Source organism: Trachypithecus francoisi, unplaced genomic scaffold, assembly GCF_009764315.1.
Source record: "Trachypithecus francoisi isolate TF-2019V2 unplaced genomic scaffold, Tfra_2.0 Lachesis_group13, whole genome shotgun sequence".
NCBI lineage: Eukaryota > Metazoa > Chordata > Mammalia > Primates > Cercopithecidae > Trachypithecus > Trachypithecus francoisi.
The window spans coordinates 73,426,580-73,454,197 of record NW_022681458.1 but is presented as its reverse complement, the minus strand read 5'-3'; the positions used below and the strand labels follow the sequence as shown (position 1 = coordinate 73,454,197).

The 27,618-nt window shown below is 40.4% G+C and overlaps 1 protein-coding gene across 7 annotated transcripts in view; it reads left to right on the top strand.

Annotated features, from left to right (window-relative positions):
* Positions 1-27,618, top strand: part of NOSTRIN (nitric oxide synthase trafficking) — a 63,782-nt gene that overhangs the window by 28,744 nt on the left and 7,420 nt on the right. For 4 of the 7 annotated variants that reach the window (XM_033231228.1, XM_033231226.1, XM_033231231.1 and 1 more), the window contains 8 exons: positions 154-235; positions 3,204-3,266; positions 6,274-6,372; positions 13,953-14,078; positions 21,176-21,274; positions 21,369-21,494; positions 25,456-25,564; positions 27,090-27,178. In XM_033231228.1, coding sequence (XP_033087119.1) covers positions 154-235; positions 3,204-3,266; positions 6,274-6,372; positions 13,953-14,078; positions 21,176-21,274; positions 21,369-21,494; positions 25,456-25,564; positions 27,090-27,178 — 793 coding nt within the window. The remainder of the gene's footprint in view (positions 1-153; positions 236-3,203; positions 3,267-6,273; positions 6,373-13,952; positions 14,079-21,175; positions 21,275-21,368; positions 21,495-25,455; positions 25,565-27,089; positions 27,179-27,618) is intronic. The other 3 variants (XM_033231229.1, XM_033231227.1, XM_033231230.1) reach the window with 3 other exon arrangements.

Here is a 27,618-nt window from a genome sequence, read left to right as displayed (position 1 = left end):
ATATTTAAAGTGGGTGTGCTACAAATATTCCACTTCCAACTTGCACTGAATTGATGTGCCAGAACACACTACTTTGTTTCCCCAGAAAGTAATTTGGAAAGTAGATATAAACCCTGATATTATGCTTCTGTGTCTTTTATGTTTTATTTCCAGAAAACTTGGCAAAGCAATTGAATTGGAAGCAATAAAACCGACTTATCAAGTCCTAAATGTACAAGAGAAGAAGAGAAAATCAGTGAGTCCAAACCTTTCTTTACTTTTCCTATTTAAAGCAAGATTCCTGTGTTTAGCCCAAAACGGAAAAGGTGATCTGAACGTGGTACCAGGTTTCAGGAATTTATCCTAAAAATAAAATAAATAATAAAAAACACAAATCCAAGATTTATGTACAAGGATGTTTGTTAGAGCATTGCTTATAATAGTGAAAAACTGGAAACTACTGAATCATTCAAAATAAATTGTGATAAATTCAAGCAATAGAATAATTTGCAACCATTCAAAATCTTATTGTAGAAGAATTTAATCACATGGGGATTTTTTCACAGTATACTGTTAAATAAAGCAGAACCAAAAAGTCTAATTTATACAATCTCAACTTCATAAAATGAATATGTATATATTATATATGTATAGAGAAAACTGGCAGAAGCTTCTCAAAATGTTAATGAGTGATCTTTAGATGGTGAAATTGGAGGTTTTTATTTCATTGTTATACTTTTTTTGCATTTTTAAAACAATTTTATCATTCTATTTGTAAATAAGAGAATGATAAGCACAATTTTTACAAAGATGTTTTCTAGCTTATTAGCTTGGTATTGTGTAAAGCTAATAATGGGTACAATCCTCAAATATCCTAAAAATTACAGAAAAATAATTCAACAATCCTTTCAGGGGCACCTGGTCCTCTGATAGCAGATCCTCTACTCTTTCTCTGTGCCTTTCTTTCTAGAACAGTTTTTCTTTTTTTCTTTCCCTCTCTCCCTCCCTCCCTTTCTTCCTCCCTCCCTCTCTCCCTCCTTTCCTTCCTTCCTTCCTTCTCTTTCTTTTTTTTTTCTCTCTCTCCCTTTCTTTCTTTTCCTTTCTTTTTTTGACGGAGTTTTGCTCTTGTTGCCCAGGCTCGAGTGCAATGGCATCATCTCAGCTCACTGCAACCTCCACCTCCCGGGTTCAAGCGATTCTCCTGCCTCAACCTCCCGAGTAGCTGACATTACAGGCGCCTGCCACCATGCCTGGCTAATTTTTGTATTTTTAGTAGAGACCAGGTATCACCATGTTGGTCAGGCTTGTCTACAACTCCAGACCTCAGGTGATCCGCCCATCTCGACCTCCCAAAGTGCTGGCATTACAGGTGTCAGCCACTGCCCTTGGCCTAGAATAGTTACATTTGTGTTCCTTTTTCTTTTTCTTTGTGTATTATTCAGTAGTTAAGCACTTTATACTCTACTTCTAGGCAACATAATTGGGTGTTTAATAAACACTGCTTGGCTCTCATAGGGTTGGGGTTATGGTCACTGTTTGTTTCAGGACCAGGTGCAGGTAAGATGTTTGTAAGCTGTGGTAGGTGGTCCCTGTGAAGGGAACGGGTGGTGGTTAAGGGGGAGTTTCAAGGGAATACAGTCAGATAAAGCACATCCTCAGGGGCACGTCAGAAGGATGAGGAGAGGTATGAAAGTTCTGATGGAAGAGAAATGATTTTTAAAAATTTTATTCAAACTCATTAAGCTGAGTCAGGAAGTGGAATTGATGTTTGTATGTACATGGGTATATTTTACCAGAAAGGATGCTCTATTCAGTTTCGGGTGATGGACAGAACTTGATGGGAATTACTAGCAAGCAATATAACCTGCCTTAGCAAGCCAACTTAATAAAAACCAATTCATTTTTGGTCTATATTTCATTGATTACAAAGTATTTTTCACACTGCATAATATAAGTCATTAGCATTTCTTTAATATTTACCATAAATGAGGCACAGTCCTGTGATAATTGATCACAGTGCTTTAGTTAATGGATGTCATGAGCACCCCCAAACTACTGGTCCTGTTTTTCTTCTTTTCTGCATTGCCCCTCTCCACTGCACTCCACCATCCCACTCTACTCTCACAAAAGATTAGATTTTATTTTCTAAAGTGAACTTGTTCCACATTCCAGCCACATACATGAAATCAAAAGTGGCATAGTACATAAAATATTTTCATTGTGTCTGTTACAATGAACCATATACTCTAAATTTAACCAACTGGAAAAAAATAAAAGTGTAGCATTCACTAGATCTCAGAGTGGTTGAATAATGGCTGATTGCTGGGTCTGTGTTTTGGCGAAAAATGTTCTGCTGTAACTTCCATCAGATCTCCCTGGGAAGTTGTCTAGATCATTTTCATCATTATTATTACTGTCTCTTTGGCTATTTAAAAGCAAGGGAAAAAGTTAATTATGATTAAGAGTTCAATATCTTTGAAATTACAGCAATATTCACTTCAGGGGCAATGGAGACACATAGTAAAATTGGCACTGTTAGGACTGTTACCAGTTTTCATGGTGTTGAGGTTTTTGCTGCATGGATGGACATCGAAGATGATGTGATGGGACTAGCAACAATATCAGCTCATGCAAGGGCCTCTTGCACATGACTGCACATGTTTGCATGCTTTTTACATTCTTATAGATTAGAAATAATTATTTTACTAAGTCCTGTTACTTGACACAGGGATAAGATAATTTGTCTAATATGTCCATTGTAGGATCTTGAAATTCCCATGAATTGTAATAGTGATTGATAAGCTAGTACAGTGACTGTCTTAGTTCAGGCTGCTCTAACAAAATACCATAAACTGGATAGCTCATAAATAATAGGAATTTGTTTCTTACAGTTCTGGAGGCTGGGAAGTCCAAGATCAAGGCACCTGCACATTAGCTGTCTGATGAGGGCCCACTTCCTGGTTCATCAGTGGCTATTTACTCACTGTAACCTCAGATGGCAGAAGTGGCTAGGCAGCTCTTGGAGTCTCTTTTATAAGGGCACCAATCTCATTCATGGGGGCTCCACCTTCATGACCTAATCATCTCTCAAAGACTCCACCTCCAAATACCATCACTTTAAGGGAATAGGTTTCAATCTATAAATTTTAGGGGTACAAATATTTAGTCTATTGCAGTGACTAAGAAGAAAGCAAAGCTTTGTTTCCTTTTTCCTTCTTCAATAGCTTGACAATGAAGTTGAAAAGACAGCAAATCTTGTCATTAGCAACTGGAATCAGCAAATTAAGGCAAGTATCCACAGATATCATTTGTGTAAACTCAGTTTTTAGAATTGAAGTGTTTTGCTTTCATACAAATGTGATGACATGTTCTAGCATTAGTACTTCTAAGTGCTAACTGAAGAGAAAAATGTTTCCTTACCTGAGTTGTTACATAGATATATTTTTCACCAAACCAATAGAAGTGCATGGCTCTAAATATGATTATTTAGCACTTATTATGTGCTTAGTGCTATACATTTATGTATTTAATCATCACAACAACCCAATGTCATATGTCATTGTGCATTGCCCCATTTTACAGATTGGGCAATGGAGATAGAGAGAGTTGAAGTAATTTTCCCAAGGTTACAGAGCTGGTTAATGGTTGAACCAATGGTTGTCACAAGTTGGGTTCCAGGGTCACTGCTCTTAATCATTACATTATGCTGACTGCCATTCTGTATAATTGTAACTTACAGCAAATGATAAACACCACCTGGGTTTTGTTTTTTTCATTTGTAGAAAGGTGTTAGTGATATGTACATCACTAGTGAGAGTGGCCCAGTGAGGGGTGGGTAGTGATATGTAAAAGAGGATGCATATATCAATTGCATGAGTATGTGGGGTCCACTTTTTGTGCACAGCACTATTCTAAGACATAATTTTTTTCAAGTAATTTAAAATTTAGTTGGCTAGATGACATATGTGCAGGAAATAGGGAGTACATTCTAAGGAGAGGAATTACGATCTGATGTGGGAAGCTAGAGCATATCAGTATGAGTTCTGAAGCAGAGAAAGTAACAGATGGGATCCATATGCACAGAAGATTATTCTAGAACAATGTAGTATAGGAGGAATTCATTTCAGGTAGAAAGGACTAGCAGTAAATCTGCTAACAAGACTCAATGAACCCTTCTGAGAAGACTTGTTCTCTAAGTGTTGAAATCCTTTTTCATCTCCAAAGCATTAGTGCCCACAGAGAACCTTTACAAGTAAACAGCCACTGATGCCAAATAACTAGAGATAGACGCCCTCAGAAACAGGCAAACTTGGTGTTACTTCCAAAGCTTCTGCCAAAACTGAGGACTGACTCCATAAGACCAAGGACATTAATCAACCGGGCGCAGTGGCTCAAGCCTGTAATCCCAGCACTTTGGGAGGCCGAGACGGGTGGATCACGAGGTCAGGAGATCGAGACCATCCTGGCTAACACGGTGAAACCCCGTCTCTACTAAAAAAAATACAAAAAAAAAAAAAAAAAAAAAACTAGCCGGGCGATGTGGCCGGCGCCTGTAGTCCCAGTTACTCGGGAGGCTGAGGCAGGAGAATGGCGTAAACCCGGGAGGCGGAGCTTGTAGTGAGCTGAGATCCAGCCACTGCACTCCAGCCCGGGCTACAGAGTGAGATTCCGTCTCAAAAAAGAAAAAAAAAGTATTTGATATAAGTGAATTTCTATGTCCACAGTAGTTACAATGGTAAAAGGATACTCATGAGAATCACTTTTATAATAAGTCCCAACAACAGTGTCCAGTCATTTGTTTTCAGTTTTGCCATGGATTTTATGAGTTTTCTTTAAAAGGAATTGTTTTCTATTTTTTTTAAAGAAATAGAGACAGGGTCTTGCTATGTTGCCCAGGCAGATCCCGAACTCCTGGGCTCAAAGCATCTGCCCACCTTGGCTTCCCAAAGTGTAGGGATTACAGGCATGAGCCACTACACCTGGCCTTTAAAAGGATTTGTTTTTAAAAATCCATTTTCTTTAAATATTCAGCTTTCACAGGAATTCAGTACAATGAATCAAAAGCCAGAAATAATGCTGAGAGGCTGCAATTGCTCCCAAGAAAAAACATCTTTTGTCATTTCCCAGTTTCTATCAAGTCATTTTTCTAAATAAAAGATTTCATTTTTTTTTTTTTATGAAGAGTGACAGAGAAATTAGAGAACATAAAATTCTTGGGCTATAATATATTTCTCCCTTGAAGTTACAATTCAAGGGATTCAGCATGTCAGTAATGAAGTACAGTCTATTTAGGAGACTCTAATGAAAAGCCTTAAAGGACCAAATATTCATGCCTCACAATCTTATTTCCCAGCAGGCATGTGGCTGACAGGAGGTGGAGAAAGAGGGCCATGAGCTTATTTCTTTAATTTTCCTTTGCAGAGGTTTCTCACATTTAGAGGGAGGCAGAAGGCGTTGCCTCTGATTCCCAAGCTAAAAAGCCAAGGAAGAGAGACCTCCCCTTTACTATGTGGTTTGACAGTCCTTGCAACCTCGAGGCAAAAAGCCAAAGTCTTTCAATCAGCCTACTTCCTGAACAGGCTAAATCCAACTTAAACCAAATTCTGTTTGCATAATTTATCTCTGGAGCATCATCTTCAGCTAAATTCAACTAGGTAGACTAGGAAATTATCCCCTAAATCCTAACCTGCTCCAAGGGGTCAGCATGAACAGGGTAGGGAGACTCTGAGTGCTCCTTCCTTCCCCACTTCTTTCTACTTCTCCAACTCCAGCAAGTGCAGGGCGTTTCACAAGATGCAGGCAAATGCCCAGCTCTCAGGCTTGGCCATCAGGAAGCAAATTGCAACTCTTGCCACACGTTTTAAGATAACATCTTAAAAAAATCTCAATTGTAGCCTAGGTTGATGTAAAGAATGATGCAGGCAGTCTTCAGTGTTTGTTGTGATTTCTTCTGTGGTAAAGCGATTAGGCTCACTAGAACATTATTTTGGAAGTTTGCAGGCCTTCGATGATTTAGCAAAATTCAAAACCCTCTTGAGGGTACCCAATATAATGAAAAATATGCAGGAGTTCTCAGGACAAAGTGTTAGCTGCTCTGATGTTTTAGGTACATTTTGAAGTGAGGATGGGAATGAAGAACTAAAAGTATGCATTTTTGTTTCAGCCTTTGGAGGATTCTAGGATACATAATCGTTAAAGCTAGCACATGAATGTGCTTTGTTCCAAAAGAGAAGAGTTTTCTCTTGGCATCAGCCTCTGCTCCTTTTTTTGTTGTTTGTATGTTTCTCACTGTAGGCCAAGAAGAAATTAATGGTTAGTACCAAGAAACATGAAGCACTTTTCCAGCTTGTAGAAAGCTCCAAGCAATCTACGACTGAGAAGGAGAGGCGGAAGGTAAGCTGTCGTGGCTGGCTGAGTGCATGTGCCATAGAGATGGATGGGCTTGCTGCCCTTAGCTACAAACACAAGAGAATGGGTTGATTCCTCCTTCTCTGTGGGATCCCTGCAGAGATGTAGCTTGACAGAGCATAAAAGGGGATTCCAAATCATTCCTTGTGCGCACGTGCACACACACACACAACACACACACACATTTTAAACTTTATTTTAATTTTTTTAAATAGAAGGGATCTCACTGTGCTGCCCAGGCTGGCATCAAAGTCCTAGGCTCAAGGGATCCTCCCACCTCAGCCTCTCAAGTAGCTGGGACTACAGAAGCATGCTACTTTGCCTGGATCACATGTATTCTTTAAAAATATTATTGACAGATGACAAATGAGACCAATGATGCCCAAATTTTTTGAAAGGAAACTCTATTAATATTATCTTAAAAAAACCTCTCAGCTAATACCCCAAATAAGTTAAAAAAAATACTTTATATATGTTGTTTGTTACATATAGTACTTTATGTATTATGTTAATATGTTATGAACATTATGAAGCATAAAAGTAGAAATGTTTCCAGGATGAGATAAAGATGAAATAATATTTGAAATGATTAGCAACCATGATGTCTTTAGATAATCATTAAGCAATGTTTTCAGGAAAAATATATACTTGGAGCAAGGTTTAGCCTTAACCATAGTAAATTTAAATGCATATTTCTAATAGTCTTCTTGATAATTTTTTTTTTCTTGAGACAGAGTCTCACTCTGTGGCCCAGGCTGGAGGGCAGTGGTGCAGTCTTGGATCACTGCATCCTCCGACTCCAGGCTTCAAGAGATTGTCCCACCCCAACCTCTGGAGTAGCTGGGACTATAGGTGTGCACCACCAGGCTCAGCTGATTGTTTTTTCTTTTTCTTTTTTTTTTTTTTGCATTTTTAGTTTAGGCAAGGTGTCACCATGTTGGCCAGGCTGGTCTCAAGCTCCTGACCTCAAGTGATCTGCCTGCCTCAGCCTCTCAAAGTGCTGGGATTATAGGCATGAGCCACCACCCCTGGCCAGCCTTCTTGATAATTTTTTATTTGTTCATCAAAATTTTTGTCAGATCTCATTTCACTGTTTGCCCTTTCACGTAGGTAGTAACACACTCACAACCAGGAGAAGTGGCAGCGTCAGCTCGGACATTTTGCTGTGGATTCTTTGTGATTAAATTGTTAGTGGAACATCAATCTACAGGTTCTTGGCAGAAATCTTCTAAGACATTTGTGTATTTTGTTTATGCTAACCTAACTGGAGCCAGATAATGTCTGTAAAACTACATGGCCCAGGTACATGTCAATGGCCACATGTCCCAGATGCTGGAAGGGAAAACATAGCAAGGGCCTATGGCAGCTTTTCAGGTTGCAGAATCCCCACCCTCCTCCCAGGCCACATCAGAATCCAAAACTGTCCATGTGCGAGCACCAGCGTAGACTCATATATTAAGTAAGAGTAAGCTTGACCACTAAGTTTTCAGGCAAAATGAACACAAATAATATTGGGGTACAGGAATAAAATAAAGATTTTCTGCTTACACCCCAACAGATTATCTTGCACACCTCTTGTGGTATGTGCCCCAGATTGAAAACCTTTGAAATAGTCAATATCTTCTACAAAAGATGAGTCCCTACTAAGGAAATGCAGCCAGCACCACTGCAAACCCCTTAAAAGGAAGAGAAAACTGTCATCGCAAGTAGCTCTTTAATCTGAAGAAATATCCATTGAATAACTTAAATTCATCGTTAGCAAGATTTTGCAAGAGTCTTATTTCTTTCCATGTCAGCCTTCACAGTTGGAAATGATCATAACAAGTATTGAATAATGAGGCAGCTTCTGAGGAGGTGAACCCACAGTCTGTTAAAATACTCAGTGCCAGGACCTGCCTAGGCATTCTGAATGCTCATTAGAAGCTATTCTTTATTGATGTCATGCAATAATAAAGAAAAAAGCATGGCAGCTAAGTGGTGAATTTTCTCTTCCTACCCTCATTAGCAGCTTCCCTGGGAAGTAAAGGTCCACAGTGCTCTCTCCTTCCTCCAGCTGGTAACCATAACCTTGGTTGTTACTCTGTCACACACCCATGCCATCTTCCCTGCTTAATCGGGCAGCTTTTGTTAATCCTGAAGCTGAACACCCAAGAGGGGGGCATTCATTTTCTCATCTCACACAGAAGCGCTCATGATCACCTGAGCTGATGCTCTGTGCTGCTCAGCAAATTCTTCCTTGTTTCCTGCCCAGGAGTCTTGATTCTCTCACCAGAAGCTGATCTAAACCTCCGTTCTCCTCACACCTCCATCCACGCACTCCTGGCACAGTATCTTGCCTCCTACCTCACAGAGTAAATAGAAGTCAGCACAGCCACCTGCCTACTGAAGTAATAGCATTTACATATCTGCAATGGAGAGGCCAGTTCTCCATCCTGTGCTCTAATCTCATCCCATCCTGCCTCCCAGAGGCCCTCTCTTGATTATCCCATATTTCCCATATCTTGGACAGCCCTCTCCCTAATGATTCCTTCCCACCAGGCTTCTATAACTCCCCCTGTCTTATAGTCTGTTCAGGCTGCTATAACCAAATTCCGTAGATGGGGGTGGCTTCAACAACAGACATTCTGGAAGTGTCGGTGGAACCCTCATCACCTAATTTGGTGGGAAGGCACAAATAGTCTATTGCACCTTCTCCCCATCTTACAAGAGTAAAGAAAGTTGCAGGGACACTTATTTATGGGGTCTTCCGTTCCTCTCCAGATATTGTCATGTCTCCTTTTTACAATACATCTTAGTGAAAGGGGTGTCTGCTCTGTCTCCACTTCCTCATCTTCTGTTCACTCTTCAAATCACCCTAATCAAGCTTTCCCCATCTTTCCACTAAGAGTGTTCTTGCCATTGAAAACAATGTCTTCTCACTGCTAAAGCTAACAGGTACTTTCCAAGTCTTACCTTAGTTCACTTCTCGGAAGTATTAAGCATTGTTTACTTCCCCTTTGTAGAAACATTCTCCTCTTTTGACTTTAGTAACAACTCATGCTTTTGTTTTCCTCTTCCTTTCTGTAAATTTTAAATTAGATTCTTTATGGGCTCCCTTTTTTGGCCTGATCTTTATATATTGCAGTTTCTGAAGATTTCTCTTCTGGGCCTCACTCTGTTCTCTTCACCATTGTCTCTCCAGTGTCTGATACAGTACTCTTGATATCAGGTACTCAATAAATAATACATACTCAATAAGTATATTCTCAAGGCTTCAACTACAGTATCTATGCTGGCAATACCCAAATTTGTATCTCTAGCCCAAACCAGTCTGTAAACTGCTTTCTGACACCTCAAACTCAATATCCAAAATCCAACCATCACTTCACTCTACCAAAGATAATCTTTATTTCTGTGTTTTCTGTGTCTTTGAATATCATCACCCACCATATCCTCCCAATTCTAACTCAAACCAGATACTTCAGTGGCACAATCTTGGCTCACTGCCACCTCCACCTTCCAGTTTCAAGCAATCCTCCTGCCTCAGCCTCCTAAATAGCTGGGAATACAGGCGCGCACCACCATATCTGGCTAATTTTTGTATTTTTCGTAGAGATGGAGTTTTGCCATATTGGCCAGGCTGTTCTCAAACTCCTGACCGCAAGTGATCTGCCCGCCTTGGCCTCCCAAAGTGCTGGGATTACAGGCGTGAACCACCACACTCAGCCAGGAAAAACTCTTTCACGTGGCCTGTAAGACCCTTCCTGACTTGAACCTTGCCAATCTCTTCAACATCACCTCTCCCCATTCTCCATCGTAAACTGCGTGATTCAACTTCACCAAAAAAATTTTTCTGTATCCTGCCATGCTATTTTGCCTCACCAACTCCTACTTTCATTTTAGTTTTATTCATATGGAGATCAATTTTTTGAGCACCTACTATGTGCCAAGTTATAGCTGAAATGTCATTTTAATTTCAAGGCTAGTTTAGATGCCTCTCTTGATGTCCTTCCCGGTGGTACCTACATAATTCTATCAGCACACAAGATGGTAATGGTCTATGGGTCCCTGACTAGAGAAGGAGCCTGTCTTGTTCCATTTTTTTTTTTTTTTTTTTTTGAGACGGAGTCTTGCTCTGTCGCCCGGGCTGGAGTGCAGTGGCCGGATCTCAGCTCACTGCAAGCTCCACCTCCCGGGTTTATGCCATTCTCCTGCCTCAGCCTCCGGAGTAGCTGGGACTACAGGCGCCCGCCACCTCGCTCGGCTAGGTTTTTTTTTTTTTTTTGTATTTTTAGTAGAGACGAGGTTTCACCGTGTTAGCCAGGATGGTCTCGATCTCCTGACCTCGTGATCCGCCCATCTCGGCCTCCCAAAGTGCTGGGATTACAGGCTTGAGCCACCGCGCCCGGCCTGTTCCATTTTCTATTCCCAAAGCCTTGCACATGACACATAGAAGGCCCTCAATGTCTGGTGAACAAATGAATGTGATGTTTGTTCCAAGAGCAAAAAAAAAGGAAGGAAAGGAAAAGAAGTCAATCTTTGACAAATTTTAGTAAAGGTTTCTGAGAAGTTCCTTAAGTAAGAATACAGGAGTCTACAGCCGGCCACAGTGGCTCAGGCCTATAATGCCAGCACTTTGGGAGGTTGAGGTGGGCAGATTATCTGAGGTCAGGAATTCAAGACCAGCCTGGCCAAGATGGTGAAACCCTGGGCATGGTGGTACATGCCTGTAATCCCAGCTACTCGGGAGGTTGAGGCAGGTGAATCGCTTAAACCTGGGAGGTGGAGGTTGTAGTGAACTGAGATCGCACCACTGCACTCCAGCCTGGCCGACTGAGTGAGACTCCATCTTAAAAAAAAAATATATATATATATATATATATATGAGTATACATTCTTCTTTCATATATATACTTGGAACTATCTGCTATAAATTTGCTGAGCAGAAAATTCTAGTCCACAGCTCTATAGTGCAGGCTGATGAATATTAATGGTAATCTCAAAAGCAACTCAGTTCTCATTCCTGGAGTGCTGAGCATTCTCAGTAAGAATCTGAGGACAATGATTTAGCAGAGTATAACGATGACTCTCTGAGTCCTTGCATTGAACTGTTGCTAGGTTAATGTTCACAAGCTTGCATTTCTACAGACAGATGTGGTTCATTCAACTTGATACCAAACCAGATACGTCTTGTGTAGGTCATATATCAGAGCTGGGGGACAGCTGTATAGCCCACATATCAATTGGAATAAAAAAAGTGAACAGTATTAATATTCAACATTTTGGATGAATGTTTTTCATGATTGTAAGTTTAGTCAACATGTCCTTAAATAGAGAGGGTCCATTTTAACAGCCTTTGACTCTGTCCTTGAAACTCCTAAACTACTAAATCAGGAGGGTCTTTGATGTTTTTTAAAGAATGGTTTGAAGACCATTTGCATCAGAACCATCAGAGGAGATACAGTCAAAATTCAGATTTTCTAATCCCACTACAGATGTATGAAATAAGTATTGCTATTTGTAGAATTCTGGAATTTGCAGTTTTTACAAGGATTTCAGGTCATTTCTAAATAGAGTAAAATTGGAGAATTGGCTGGGTGCGATGGCCCACACTCATAATCCTAAAACTTTGGGAGGCTGAGGTAGATAGATTGCTTGAGCAGAGGAGTTGGAGACCAGACTGGGCAACATGGTGAAACCCCACCACTGCAAAAAAATACAAAACTTAACCAGGTGTGGTGGTGCATGCCTGTGGTCCCAGCTACTTGGGAGGCTGAGATGGGAGCATTGCTTGAACCCAGGACAGGGAGGTTGCAGTGAGCCAGTGAGCCATGATTGTACCACTGAACTCCAGCCTGGATGACAGAGCCAGACCCTGGTCTCCAAAAAAAACAAAAGAAAAAGAAAAAGGAAAAAGAAAGATATTGAATGCTTTAAAAATATATCTATAAAGTTGGAGAATAATTCATGCAATCCAACTTCTTTGTTTCTCAGAAACATGAAATTACTTGTCTGGGTATTTTAAGAATCAGTTTCAGCTACCCTGGCCCAGGGAGTTTTGTATTACTGTACACTGATTTTCCAGAAGATTTAGTAATGAGAATGACAAATTTTGGTGATAGACAAGAGGGGGCTCTTTGTAAGGGAGCAGATCATTGGGCAGCAGTATGAGAGGAAACCATCTATCAAGCTGTCCATAACTTGCAGTGAACATTGGGCATGTATCTCAGGCTTTTCACTGGCAATAATTATACTGACTAAATTTTGAGTGCTATGCCAGGTGTTGGGCAGTGTGCCATCTGCCTCATCTGTGTTACCTATGTCAGAGCCAAGGGAAATCTTCCCTTTTGCCCTGTGAAGTTAGGCTAAAAATCACTGACAAGAGGCATATGAATAGGAGAAAAGGCATACGATGTATTTGATCATAGTTTTATGTGACATGGGAGCCTTCAGAAAAAAGATGCAAAGATACAGGGGAACTTGTCTATGTTTATGCTTAGGTTTAACAAAATGTAGAAATATTATGTACAAGAGGGGTGCAATCTAATGCTAATAGGCTGCATGGGGAAACCCAGTAAGGCCCTCTTTCTAGACTCTTCTTGGCCTCTCTGTGCAGCCTTCCTTCCTGCTGGGGATGGGGCAGGACCCTCTCTGGAATAGGGGTCTTGTGACCTACAGTCAAACCAGGTAAGTCAGATAATTTCTTTATGGCCAGTTTTTACACAGAAAGGCAGTGGAAAAGTGAGAGTAATATTTTTAGATTTTTATGGCTGGCTTTGGAGAAAAGGGGTTCTGGTTTCTATGACCTTCCTTAGGGAAGAGGGATTCTGGTTTCTACCAATAGCCTCCGGGGAGAATGGGAGTGAGAGATAGGAGGGCAGAAGGTCAGAGAGAAACTTTTACTTCTGAGGCTGCTTCTGAGACCTTCATTTTGTAGTATTGTTTTCTGAGTCCCAAGATGTGCCCGAATTCTCAAAGCAACCCAGTACGAGAAAACTGTGGCTCAGGAAGGTTAAGTAACTTGTTTGCAGCTAGGACCAGGACTCTTATCCTGGAAGTTTGATTCCAAACCTCTACTTCTGGGTTTATATGGTAAAAGTAAAATAATATTGCTAGATAGGACAGTAGCCAGACTCATTCTAAAAATTAGTTCTAAAAATTGTGTGATTCCACAAGTCTATACCTAACCTGGTAAGAAATGCAGGAGCCTGAAGGATTTACCAGACAAGACTATGGGATTCACTGGCCAATTGCGGTCTTGACCTGTACTGTCAATTCTTAACAGCTGTGTTGTTTGACCTTCTCCGTGATTGTGTGAGTGTAAACAAATCACTTCCTATGTAAGGGTCTCAAGCCCATCATATGTAAGATTGGGGGAATCATACTGGAAGGCCCTTGGATTTCCTTCAGGTTTGGCCATGCATTTTTTTCTGATAAAGATCCTTGGTTTTGTCAACTATAATCACTGTTTATGACTCTACGTGAGAGGTGAGAAAATATTGAGCCACGTATAATTTTTTCTATGGAATTACAAAGGGCTTTCACAAATGTGTTAGTGAATGTGTGACATTGATGTTTTACATTAGCTCCTCAATAAACTGACAAAATCAACTGAGAAGTTGGAAAAGGAAGATGAAAATTACTACCAAAAAAACATGGTGGGTTATTCTACCAGACTGAAATGGGAAAACACACTAGAGAACTGCTACCAGGTAAGTTATATATTCACATTTTTTTCTTCTTCTGTGGAGTTTTGTGTGACCTTGAAAATGGAGGTCAGATCTACAGTGACAAGACCTGCCCTCTGTCATAGCTATGAGCATCACACATATTGTGACTCTAGACAAACCATATTTCCTCTCATTGTTTCAATTTCGCCATGGATACAATTACTAGTGACAATTTATTGAATTTCATTGGCCAGAGTTTCTGTTCCTAATTCTTAGTGAACAGGATAGCACCCAGGTAACTTCAAAAAGTGCTGTCAAAGTGAAGTGTAAATTAAGGCTTAAGTGTTAGGTGGTTGGAAATTAGTTTTAGTCATGAGCGATGACTCATACAGTGATCGCTTATGGAGGTCAAGCATTGTGTTAGGCACTGGAGATACAGAGCATTGAATAAAGTAACATCTCAATGCTTGAGATGTGTACATCTCAGTGGCAAAAGTAGACACATAAAGAAGGAATTATGGCAAATTATCTGACAACAATAGGCAAAAGATGTCAGCAAGCACATCACAAAAGGAGAAATCAAAATAATCAATAAACCTATGAAACAATGCTAGATTATTTGGCAAAAATTAGAACTTGACAATATCAAGTGTTGGTAAGGATGTTAGGAAACAAGAATTATTGTACCCTGTAGGGGGAATAATTTAATGATATTTGGTGAAACTAAAATAAGCATGTACTTACCACACAGCAGTTCCCTAAAGCAGTTTTTAGGCATATATCCTACAGAAAAATGTACACTTTTACTCCAAGAGTGATGTACAAGAATGTTTATTGCAGGATTGTTTATAATTGCATGTGAGAAAAAACTGTACACAATCTTCATACCCATCAAGAGAAGAATTACTCTTCAAATATGCTCGCATTTGGAAAGCGAACTAATAGCCATTGATGAAGTTAATTAAGACTATATTTAAACATGAGTTAACCTCAAAAAACATGATGTTGAAGAAAAGAAACATACCACTTACACAATCTGTGTAAATTCAAATTCTTTTAAACTCATGTGCAAACTATACTGAGTTTATATGTGTGTGTTTGTAAACTTACACATATAGACTGTCCATGTGTTCAGTGGCAGAAATGGAGCCCAAGCCCATGGTGGGAATGCAACAGAACTGCCAGAAACAGCCACACAGCTTGTGCACGGCCCCTGGTGAAGCAGTACAACCCCAGGCTCAACATAAATATGACCAAATTAAATAACTATCAATTCTGGAGAGTAAGAACATGAATATTTTGGTTTTATTTTTCCCCACCTGTTTTAGATTTTAAAAAAAAGTATTTAAAGCAGATATGATTGGAGAAAGCCATGATCTAATGGCCAGCATGGAACAAGTGCTTGGTGCTCAGTGCTCCTCTTTTAGGCTGTGCTTAGCACATTCATGTTTTGTATTAATCATGACATTATGAGGACATTGAGGCTGGAAAGATGAAGCAATGAGCCTGAGATGGTTTCAAGATTCAGCCTGGACCTCTGTGCTATGCTCCTGCTCCAGTGAAAACTGGGAAAGCAAAGGCTATGTGGCAGGCAGAAACCCAAGGGCTGCATTTACATCTCTTGCAATTCAACCACTCAGAGCAGGATAGATGCAGAATTAGAGAAGAAGGGAAATTAAAGGAGAGATGAAAACTTGGGTCAAAGAGAGGAACAAATGAGAAAAAATTCCTTAATTTACACCTTTAAACATAAGCTTCTGGTACTCTCCTTGCTTATGCTAGATAGATTTTAGATGAAGGTGATGAGAAAAGGTCAGGGATTTAAATTCTAACTTTATTCATTTGAAATCTGGCTCTGCAACCTGGGCTCTGATCTTGCCTCACCTCACCTCATCACTTCCTGATGAAGCCGTGGTCTTTCCACTGAGGACAGCTTCCTTGGATGGCCCTGTTAGGAGATGGGAGAGACATTTCTGCTCCCACTCCATCTTCCAGGCACCCACCCTTCAAGGTCTGTGAGAAAAATATTTCACCTCAGTGTCTCTATCCTCCTCACCCTTCTACCTAGATCGCAGCAATGGGAGATAAATGGGTCCTACCTGGTGTAGCTGATAACTAGCTTGCCTTCAATATATGTTAGGGAAGGCTATGATTATCTTCATTATCAGAAGCTCTTAGTACTCAGTTTCCTTTCCTCCTGTTAAGATCCTCTACATCTTTCCCCTCCAACCACTACTCCCCCTTCTCAGCATTCTTAGTGTTTATATTGAAGCATCATGGAAATTATCTCTTTTCTTACAGTCTTCCAGACGGTAACAAGGTATACATTCATTTACATTTCAAAAGGCATCTTTCAACTTCAGCTCTCAAAATATTTAAGATCTAGTTTAGTTTCCTTCCTTCCTTCCTTCCTTCTTTCTTTCTTCTTTCTTTTTTTTCTTTTTTTATCCAAGTCACATGGAATATCTACTCATCATAATGTCCTTGAGGAAGAGCATTTTCTTTCTCCCCTCTTGTATCCTGGATTTTTGCTACCGCTATGCTGGAGGCCACCAGTGTTTCAGTCCCTCTCTTTTTTAGTTCATACAGCTTCTCTTACCCCACCTTCTTCTGAGTTCTCTCCTGCCACCTGAGAGCCAGCTCAAGCCCATTAGACAAAACGTGTGATGAATTCTGTCAAGTCACTCTTGCTTCACTTGAACCCTCAATAATGATGCCCTTAGTTGGTATTTCCTGGGCTTGTGTATACCCAGTCTATACCACCAGGTCATTGACTCACATATTACTCTATGAATGCCATATTTTGTGTATGTTTATGACATTCGAGAGTCAAATGTTAGATTCATGAATCATATGACAAAAACAGCCTGAATTGACTCAAAGAGGAATTTTATTATAAGTGTGAGCGATGGAAATGGGACAGTTAGGGTCTCTCAGTTTCATTTTTTTCTCCATTCTTTCACCATTCTTCTATAAAAATTGAATATAAGAATTCATTTTAGGGTCCTACGAAGTGTCCTCTTCTTTCTTTTTACTCTACAGGCTGGATTTACAAATTCTTTCAGAGAACATGCATTGAACTACATTCAAGGCAGTGTACTAGATACTGTGAGAAATATTGTAAAGCCTCAACTGTGACCATAAGTAATGAAACCAATTCCACAAACCACATGTCGAAATTAGTCTTATTACTTCACAGTCATACTATGTTCTAGCCACATCCTACCCTCCAAGAAGAAACAATTCAGATGATAGAAATAATCTATATTTTTCACAGTAATAGCCATATTACCAAGAATTACAAAGAATCAAATGCTTGGGACTGAAGTACTCACTCAAGGAAGTATTTTAAAAAGCCACTTGCGATATGTGTCAAGAGCCTTAAAAATATTCCCTTTCTCAACCAATGTTCCTCCTCTAAATCCCAGAACACAGAAAATGATTCGAGTGGCTGTTTTCTCAGTTCTCCCAAGGATGGCACTTGAGTAGTCCCATTCTAGATGAGACGAATAACAACTCGTTACACACAGTGGACGCCTCAAGACAGTAGGGCTTCATTCTTTCCTAGGACTCTGTTGAAAAAGGGTAATTTCCTTTCTATAAATCTGTCTTGAGGAAGTAGCTGACAATCAGACACAGATTTCTATTTGAAACAAAAGTAAGTCAGGAAACATTGCAAATGTCCGACATTAAAGGGATGACTGAATGAATCACCACACGGCTGCACAATGGACGATTACGAAATAATTAAAGTGGTATTTTCAGAGACTAATGACATGGGAAACTGTTCACATGTATGGTTACGTGGAAAAACCAGAATTTCAAATTTGAATAATTTGATAGACAACTGGAAGATAACATCGTACATATACACATACCTAGACTGAAATATATCAATATGTTAATAGCAGTCACCTCTGGGTGGAAGAATTACGATTTTAAAATGTATTTTTTGTGGGCCTTTGTGGCCCTAGGACAATGTCTCAGAGCACCTGGGGTGCTTGTTAAAAGTCAGATTCCTGAGCACTTCCCTAGACTTAGGAGCCTCTAAATCAATCAGAGCCTCTGAATGATTATAAAGAGGGGTCTAGGTATTCTAAAGTTTGACAGTTCCTGCTCTAGAAAGAGCGTATTTCTTTTATCTGTTCTATGACAGCCATTTAAATGAATACAAAATCCCTTTGACCTCTTCCTGTAGTACCAGCCCAAAGGCTAGGACAGTGAGAACTGGAAGGAACGAATGAAGAACATAAATTGTCATCATGCTTGGGTCTCAGACAGGCTCTAATCTGCTGAAATCTGAATCTTTCTGGATAACTCCTTGACCACACTTTCCTCATATGTACTATTGTGGAACTTCAAGAGGACAGTTTGAGGTCCTCCAGAGTATCTTGCTTCTCTACCACTTATTTTATGTAAAAAGAACAAGATAATAGAAAGCAACAAATCATTAAATGAGATATGGATCTCTCCTTTGCACAGTGGAATTTATTTCCTCCTCTTTTTATGAACAAACATAGATCATTTTAATGATTTCCCTGAAATGTAATTAAAATCTGTTAAGCATTACCATGTCACTAATTCTAGTCTCAGATTGATGCTAGTGGTTCAGCACTTGCCAAAGTAAAGAAACACCTGTCCACTAGGGATGCAATGTTCTAAAACGTGGCTTTTATTTTCTCTTGTCTTTTGCTCATAGGCTAAAACAGAAGAGCTGCTTTCTAGATCTTTTTCTATAGGGTAAGGACTTCTTTTTGAAGATTGTCACATAGGAGATCCAAACAACTGAGCAGAATTTGTTTTACATATTTCTTATGAAGCATATCGATCCTGCCCTTTAAGAAGCAAAACATTTGATAGGCTGTTCTGTGTCTTTAATACTTTGTCTGGGAGGCAGAAGGGCAGACGGCCACATTCAAATGACTGGTGCCTCCAATTTTGTGAAAGCCTCAGGGAACTGCCAGCATAAACAAATCCATTTGACTCCCATTGACGTATGAAAATTGGGCAGCTTCAGAGGCAACTAAGAAGACTGCCATGGGGGCAAGGCTCCAGGCTTCCAATCCAAATGTCAGGACACTTGGTACAAAATCTAAAGTTGCATGTGATTGGCACAGATGTTCATAGTTACTGCCTGAGCCTGTTACTACTTTCATTTACAAGCAGTGTTCAAATGACTATATACCAAAAATCAAAATGTGGTATATACATACCATGGAATATTATTCAGCCAAAAAGGAAGGGAATTCTGGCACATCCTACAACATGGATGAACCTTGCAGACATTATGCTAAGTGAAATAGCCAGATGCAAAAGAACAAGTAGTGTATGATTCCTCTTGTAAGAGGTACCAAGAGAAGTTAAATTCATAGAGACAGAAGGTAGAATGGTGGTTGCCAGAGTGGGCAGAGCGTAGGAAATAAGAAGTTGTTTCATGGGTGCAGTTTACTTTTGCAAGATGAAAAAAGTTCTAGAGATGAATTGTGGTGATGGTTGCACAATAATGTGAATGCACTTAATGACACTGAAATGGATGCCTAAGGTGGATAAAATGGCGTGTCATATTATGTAAATTTTACCATTATTAAAAGTATAAAGAAATTTAAAATAATTTTAATCACTGTGTACCATAAATGAATTAACAACACAGGTATATAGAAGAATACCATACTGGATCAGGCTAGTGGGCTCCTGTAGGAATGCCAAAAGGTGAGCAAGGAGAACCCAATGATCTTTGTGACTCTCCATTCTCACCTCTTGCACTGCCAAGGGCCTTGAGACATACTCATCTTTCTTCTTCCCTATGGTCATGTTAACCCAAAGCCTTGTTCATGAAAGATGATTGTTGGTGATCTCTGTGGGGTGGAGGAGTTGGGATGGTGGTTATGAGAGCAACCGAGCTGGCCTTTTCTGGATAAAACGATGAATGCCCAGGCCTTGTTTGTTTGTTTTTTTCTTTCTTTTTTTTCTTTTTTTGAGATGGAGTCTCACTCTGTTGCCCAGGCTGGAGTGCAGTGGCATGATCTCAGCTCACTGCAACCTCCACCTCCCGGGTCCAAGGGATTCTCCTGCCTCAGCCTCCTGAGTAGCTGGGACGACAGGCACACACCACCACATATGGCTAATTTTTGTATTTTTAGTAGAGATGGGGTTTCGCCATGTTGGGCAGGCTGGCCTTGAACTCCTGACCTCAGGTGGTCCATCCGCCTCGGCCTCCCAAAGTACTGGGATTACAGGCATGAGCTACTGCGCCTAGCCAGGCCTTGTTTTTACACATGCACACACACACAAAAAAAGATGGGAAGAATTTTGTCTTGGACACCTGCCATCACCATCAAAACCCAGACTCCCCTGGGCACATACCCAGCAGCCTTATGCTGCCCCCACATGGCCTTGGAATCTCCCTTGGTACTCTGCCTGACCCGGTCTTCTATAACAATGCTTAGTTGCTAATAGCTAACAAGGCAAATGTGATTCCCCTCACTTTCTTATTTACCCTTCCTACCTAAAAGTTGTAAGTCTAATAATGAAACTTCTATCATCTCACACAAAATAAACAGGCTATGTGCCTACCTGCAAACAGTGGACTCTGACTCCCAGGCCTAATTTGAGGTAGAATTATGAATTGGTCAGACTTTGGGATTATTCTCTTGTCAAATAATCTTATACAGAGAATTTGTGGCTTATTCTCTTCCCTGCAGAGACTAACAGAATGCCTTGAATGTACTATAAACAATTCTAAATCTATTGAGTGTCTCAGTGCATTTCCAAGACATGGATATGGGCTTTCCCGGGCTTCATTCTCCTTTAGAATTCATGGATGTGTCTCAAATGCTTCTACTTCTTTTCTCTCCCTTCCTTGTAATCTTAGGTAACCCACAGCATCTGCCTATATCCCTTTTGGGTCAAAAGAGCCTGGGGAAAGTGTGTGAGTTAAATCACTCTTAAAGGAGTGATTTAAGGTACCAAGACACATTTCTCTCCTGGAAATCTCCCTCCACTGTCGTTTGGATATGACATAGTCAAGAGGCTAATCATGAGACTTGCTCAGTCTGTCTTCAGGTGTGTCAGTATTTGATAAGTGACTTCTGTTTTGCATAACAACCGGCTGATCTTACCCCAATTTTCATTCTTTTCAGAGCATTCTGGAGCTGGAGAAGGAAAGAATTCAACTTTTATGCAATAACTTAAACCAGTACAGCCAACATATTTCTCTTTTTGGCCAAACCCTGACCACAGTGAGTAGAGATGATCTCCATTTCTGGTATGCCTGGTAAGAAGGGGCAGAAACCTTTCTTCGACAACCTTATTCTGTTCCCCTTGGCATTGCAGTGCCACACGCAGATTCACTGTGCCATCAGCAAGATTGACATTGAAAAAGATATCCAGGCTCTAATGGAAGAAACTGCAATTTTATCTACAGAAAACAAATCTGAGTTCCTGTTAACGGATTACTTTGTAAGTATGAAATAGAAAAAAAAAGTTACATTAATGAAGAATCTTAGGTACTGAGGGACTTATATGGAAAAAACTGAAAGTAAATATCATGTTTTATAAATGAAAATGATTTCTCATAGCCCATATAAATAAAAACACCCAGCGTTCTAGTTTACAAACTGGGCAATGGAAACATGTCTTTGGTATTTTCTAGAAGGAAAGAAAGTCAAGCAGGGTTTTAAACAGAATCTTCATATTCGGTCTTCTATAAAAGTATTGCCAGGTAGATATGTTTCAATGACCTATAATTAATCACTGTATATCACGTGGTGCTTAAATTCATTGTCTGCACAAATTGCTGTGCGACAAATCACCACCCCCCTCACCGCCTCCTCCTGCCAAAATAATGGCTTAAAACAAACATGTATTATCTCATAGTTTGTGGGTCAAGAATTCAGTTGTCTTAGCCAGGTGTCTCTGAGCCCTTCCCAAGGCTGCAATCAAGGTGTCAGGCTGGGCTGCAGACACCTCTAGGCTCTTCCTGCAGAAGACTCTCTTCCAAGCTGACTCACAGGGCTGTTGGCAGGCCTCCGGTCCTCACTGCTGTTGGCTGGAGATACCATTTTCTTGCCACGTGGGTCTCTCCATGTCTCAGCCTGCTCCCGGCAGAATAAGTGATCAAGATAGAGCCAGAGTGCCCAATAAATGATAATCTTTTGTGAGCTAATCTCAGAAGTGACATCTCATCATATTCTATTTGCTAGAAGCAAGTCAATAAGTGCAGCCCATACTCAAAGGTGGGTGTGAGGGGAGATCACCCAAAGGCATGAGTTCTAGGAAGTGGGAGTCACTGTCAGTATTTTTCATGGTCCCTTCCCTTGAAAACCTTGGACCAGATTACTGGAGGCTTATTTTGAGGGCATTTGAGTGATTCTACTGTGGGTGTTTTGGCTGAAAACTGGTCAGCGTCCCTGGTAAGAGCCCAAGCATGTTGACTCTTTGCTATCTTGGGCAAATTATTTGTCCTTCTGCGTCAAGCCTCAAAGATTTTGGCCTCTGCTCCCCTCTTGATATTCTTAATTGTAGTGTTCTAGGAACTGATTATTAATTACCAAAATCTGCAGAAAGAATTCCTGATAGCGTTTCCCTGGGTCCTCTGCCATATTTTATTCAGGATTTCAAGCTCCAGATTAGGGGTGTCACTCTTCTCTGATACAGAGAACAAGCCCACTGATTATGTTCTCCATAGGGTCAGAAGTACAGCCAAAGCTGACCTTCCTAGACCTCTGATCAGGCAACAAGAGATGAGGGTAGAAGGGAGAGGTGGTTAGATCAGGCACAGCAGTAAATCCTGACTGGTTTTCCCCTTCCCCACCCTTCAGAGAACAGCAAATGACCAGCTACTTTTTATTGAGTCTTTTTTTTCCTACCCTGGCAAAGGAGAAATATATTAGCAATATCAATGTCTGTTCAATGCAGAAACAAGGTAGAAATGGAAGTGGAAATGATTTGATTACATGGGGAAAGCTCTTTTTTTCTTCCAAATAATGTAGGCAGGGCCTGAGATGGAAAAATGTACAATAAAATAAATCTACTATTTTCTTACAAAGAATAATAAAAATGCCCCTATCAAATAACTTGTCAGTAAAATGAAGATTATTCTCCTTGAAAATTTGACTAGGGTTCTACCAAAGTGTAAGGAGGCAGCCATGATGACTTCTCATTTATTGGCATGTTCAGGGAAATTTTTGGTTTCTATAAAACTTCACCGTGTCAGAACTCACAACCATGTATCTGTTGTCCAAGAGAAAGGACTGTGTCTCAAAATGAGTGAATAGTATTTTCTTGACATCTTTAAGGCAAAGTACCCCAATGTCTGACTTTATAGTCATTGTCAGTAAGTGTAGGTTGGTTTTTATCCAGTGTTACGAAATTTACATGGACCAGGGACAACAAAGAGACTAATCTGAGTGCAACACTTGGAGGGCTGGTGACCTGGTGAAAATAAGGTTACCATAAATGCCATGTTCAAAAGATTGTATCTGTAATTTTATATGCCTCCTCCAGTACTGACCTTCTTCCTAACAAATCTTTAGAAGAGAAGGACAAATGTGAGTTAAATGATGGCAATATATCCCATTCTGAAACTGACCCAGGAGCAATCTATCCCTGGAAATACATGTTTAAACAAAAGATGTCCCCAAACAAACCAAGGGAAGCCTTGGACTGGTACGGGAACTATGTGATGACTAACAAACATTCCTTCAACAGGGAAGGACTAATGGGTTTTAGTTAGGCATCTTAGCAGTTCAGTCAGAGTTTACTAGGGGGTGTGATGTCAGCTGGCGCCTCAGCTGTAGGCTGACATGTGAAAGGGTGGTAGAGAATTTCGGGTCAGCTTGGGCCTTCTTTTATTTATCTGTGTCACAGGTAAAATGAGGAAAATAAAACCAACCATTGAGTTGTAGGAGTTGCATATAATAAATAATATAAAGAAACTTTTATTTATTTATTTTGAGATGGAGTCTCGCTCTGTGGCCCAGATTGGAGTGCAGTGGCGCAATGTCAGCTCACTGCAACCTCTGCCTCCTGGGTTCAAGTGATTCTCCTGCCCCAGCCTCCCAAGTAGCTGTGATTACAGGTGCACACCACCACATCCAGCTAATTTTTTGTATTTTTAGTAGACACAGGGTTTCACCATGTTGGCCAGGCTGGTCTCGAACTCCTGACCTCAAGCAATCCGCCCACCTTGGCCTCCCAAAGTGCTGGGATTACAGGTGGGAACCACCGCACCTGGCCTAGAATATAAAGAAACTTCTGTAATGTGCAATGCAAAATATGTAAATAAAATATTTTTATCTGTATATGTTTTTATAGAGGCTATTCCCTTTGTTCTAAATCCTCACACTTCTTGTTTGTGAAGCTCCACCTAAAGGTAATCTCTCAGCCGGGATCCTAATTTTTCTCCTTCCTTGTCAGAGAAGCCTGCATCCTCCCCTCCTACCTTGAGTCATTAGTTTCCCCTCTTTCTCCATGGGTTTCTGTCCCTCTGCCACACTCATGTTTAGCAACCTCCTCACTCCAACCCTACCATCCTACTCCTTTTTTTTATTCAATCCTTGAAATAATGCATGTGAAAGGTCAGATATCATGAATGATTCCTCATAGCCTATGTGATAAAATTCCTACATCAGCCCTAAAATCTAGCCTTAACTCCCTGAACAATTTTTTCTTCCACTATTTTTTTGCTCCTGCAACAGGTGTCTTTACTGTTCCTGACACATTTCCCACAGTCCTCCCTCAGCCCTTTGCTCCCACCATTTCTCCTGTCTGGAGTGCCCTTTGCCATCTTTCCTTGACTAGACAGTTACATCTTCTTGCCTCCTTGAAGCCGTCGGCTGCCTCCACGCATGGTGTCTGTACCATTCGTGAATGCATGTGGTCTTGTATTGCTAGTTTCTTTAATGTTATGCTTCAAGGCCTAACTAAATCATAAACCCATTCTGGGCAGAGCATATGTGTTTTAGCTCGCATCTTCCCAGTACTGAGCCAACACAGAACTCAGTCAAAATGTCTTCCACTCCTGAGGCAGTCATAGCCCGAAGCACATACATGATATTACATTTGGGCCATTAAAGGACTCTAACTTGAACAAAGGTAAATAAGGAAGCAGTAAGTACACAACAAATAGATTTATCAAGAAAATGAAATAACTGTAGCAAGGGTCCATCCTCAAAGAATAATTTGCTGTATTAAAAAGTGCTCGGCCATGTGACTTACAAGTTGTGAACAAGGAGGTATTTTCTTATTCATCAGGTCTAGAACAGGTAGAACGATGTATGTAAAACTAAAGATTATCCTGCTTAAAAAATTTTTTTTGGTAAAGTTAAAATTAAATGCAGCCAGTGGAAGTCTCAGTATGGACAGGGAATAGCAACTCTTACTTCTTCCCCTTGTTAGACATCCTTCTTTTTTCCTAAAGGAAGAAGATCCTAACAGTGCAATGGATAAAGAGAGACGAAAGTCTTTAATAAAACCAAAATTATTGAGACTGCAGAGAGACATTGAAAAAGCCTCAAAAGACAAGGAAGGTGTGTAACCATCTCTTTGAATGGCCAGAAAAGGGATCATATTATGCTCAGAGGTTTCATTCAGAGTTAGGATTAATCTGCTTTTGCTATTTGGCAGGGGTCATCTCATTTAAAGAACCATACATATATCAAACCTAAATTGTGTGAATAAAAAAAAAAAAGCAAGCGAAAAAAAAAGGAAAATAACATTTTGGTCTATTTATGAAACCTATATAAGTATTATATTACTATTTTCAGAAATGTAGCATTTTAACTGTGTTTCTGAAATTGGCTAGAATGAGAAATAATGTTTGGTTTAGAACATAGTAAACCAACTGTGCACAAGAGTTTTGGAGGATTTTTTTGGTTGGTTTCTTTACTTTTGAAACAATGTAAAAACCATTCAAATTAAATTCTGTACGTAGAAGTTAGGCGTGTTAGAATGTGAAGCAGCTCTAAAGCAACATGGATGACAAAAACGACTCCACATTCGTGGATCTGATGTCTACACAGTAGCTTGTTTTATATGGATCACAATAACTCATTGCAATGAAATACTAGAGAGCAAATTCAAGATAGAAAATATTTAGTGATGTGAATACCATAATGAGGAAGAAGCCAACATTGTGTAAATGTTAGCAATCACTAGAATGGGTCAACTGAAAGAAATTCAAAATCTCATCTGGAAACAGAACAATCAAGATGCTTTAAGCACCAGCATTTCTCAAATTTCATTAAGTGAAGAGAAAGGTAAAAGAACAGTTCATTTATCATTCAGTCAGATTTATTTATTTATTTTTGAGACGGAGTCTCGCTCTGTCGCCCAGGCTGGAGTGCAGTGGCCGGATCTCGGCTCACTGCAAGCTCCGCCTCCCGGTTTACGCCATTCTCCTGCCTCAGCCTCCCGAGTAGCTGGGACTACAAGCACCCGCCACCTCGCCCGGCTAGTTTTTTGTATTTTTTTAGTAGAGACGGGGTTTCACTGTGTTAGCCAGGATGGTCTCGATCTCCTGACCTCGTGATCCGCCCGTCTCGGCCTCCCAAAGTGCTGGGATTACAGGCTTGAGCCACCGCGCCCGGCCCAGTCAGATTTATTAAGAACTACCTGCAGAGACTCCCTCAGCCATTTAAGAAATCCTACTGGTGGCTGGGTGCTGTGGCTCATGCCTATAATCCTAACACTTTGGGAAGCCAAGGCGGGTGGATCACAAGGTCAGGTGTTGGAGACCAGCTTGGCCAACATGATGAAACTGTGTCTCTACTAAAAGTACAAAAATTAGCTGGACGTGGTGGCACACACCTGTAATTCCAGCTACTCAAGAGGCTGAGGGAGGAGAACTGCTTGAACCTGGGAGGCAGAGGTTGCCGTGAGCCAAGATCGTGCCACTGCACTCCAGCTTGGGTGACAGAGCAAGGCTCCGTCTTAAAAAAAAAAAAAAAAAAATCACTGGTATCACTTCTAGGCTCCCTTTGAGAGTGACTGACTCCCAGCTGTGTCCCACTGAGACAGTGTGAAAGGTGACTGAGAACATTATTTCATTTTCAGGCCTGGAACGAATGCTTAAAACATACTCCAGCAACTCCTCCTTCTCTGATGCAAAGAGCCAGAAAGACACAGCAGCGTTAATGGATGAGGTAAATGTTTGCAGAGTGCAGTTTCTTAGATTTAGTGATGAAAGGGTTATTTTTAGAATACTTGTTTCTGGTCTGCTTGGCCTTGTTTGCCTTTCCTTTCTCATGACATAGAACAATCTAGTGGGAGAGCTTATAGGGTCAGCTTCATAAGTCATTTGACGGATCTGGAAAAATCCAACTACCTAGAAATGTTTGCTTTGGTGTCCTAGGAAAAGAAGTGTGTCTAAAATAGTATTCTCTAAAACAGTCATTCTTTAAGGGCCTAGAAACCATGTGCACTTTAACCCAGTTAAGAAAAGTGACAGGAAATACAGGATCTGCATTCAGAAAGGCCTGTATTTAGATTTAGCTCTGCTGTTTACAGGGACCTGGGGCAACTTTAGTGTTCTCATCTGCAAAATGGGGATATTGGTACTTACCTCATGGGGTTTTTGTGAGAG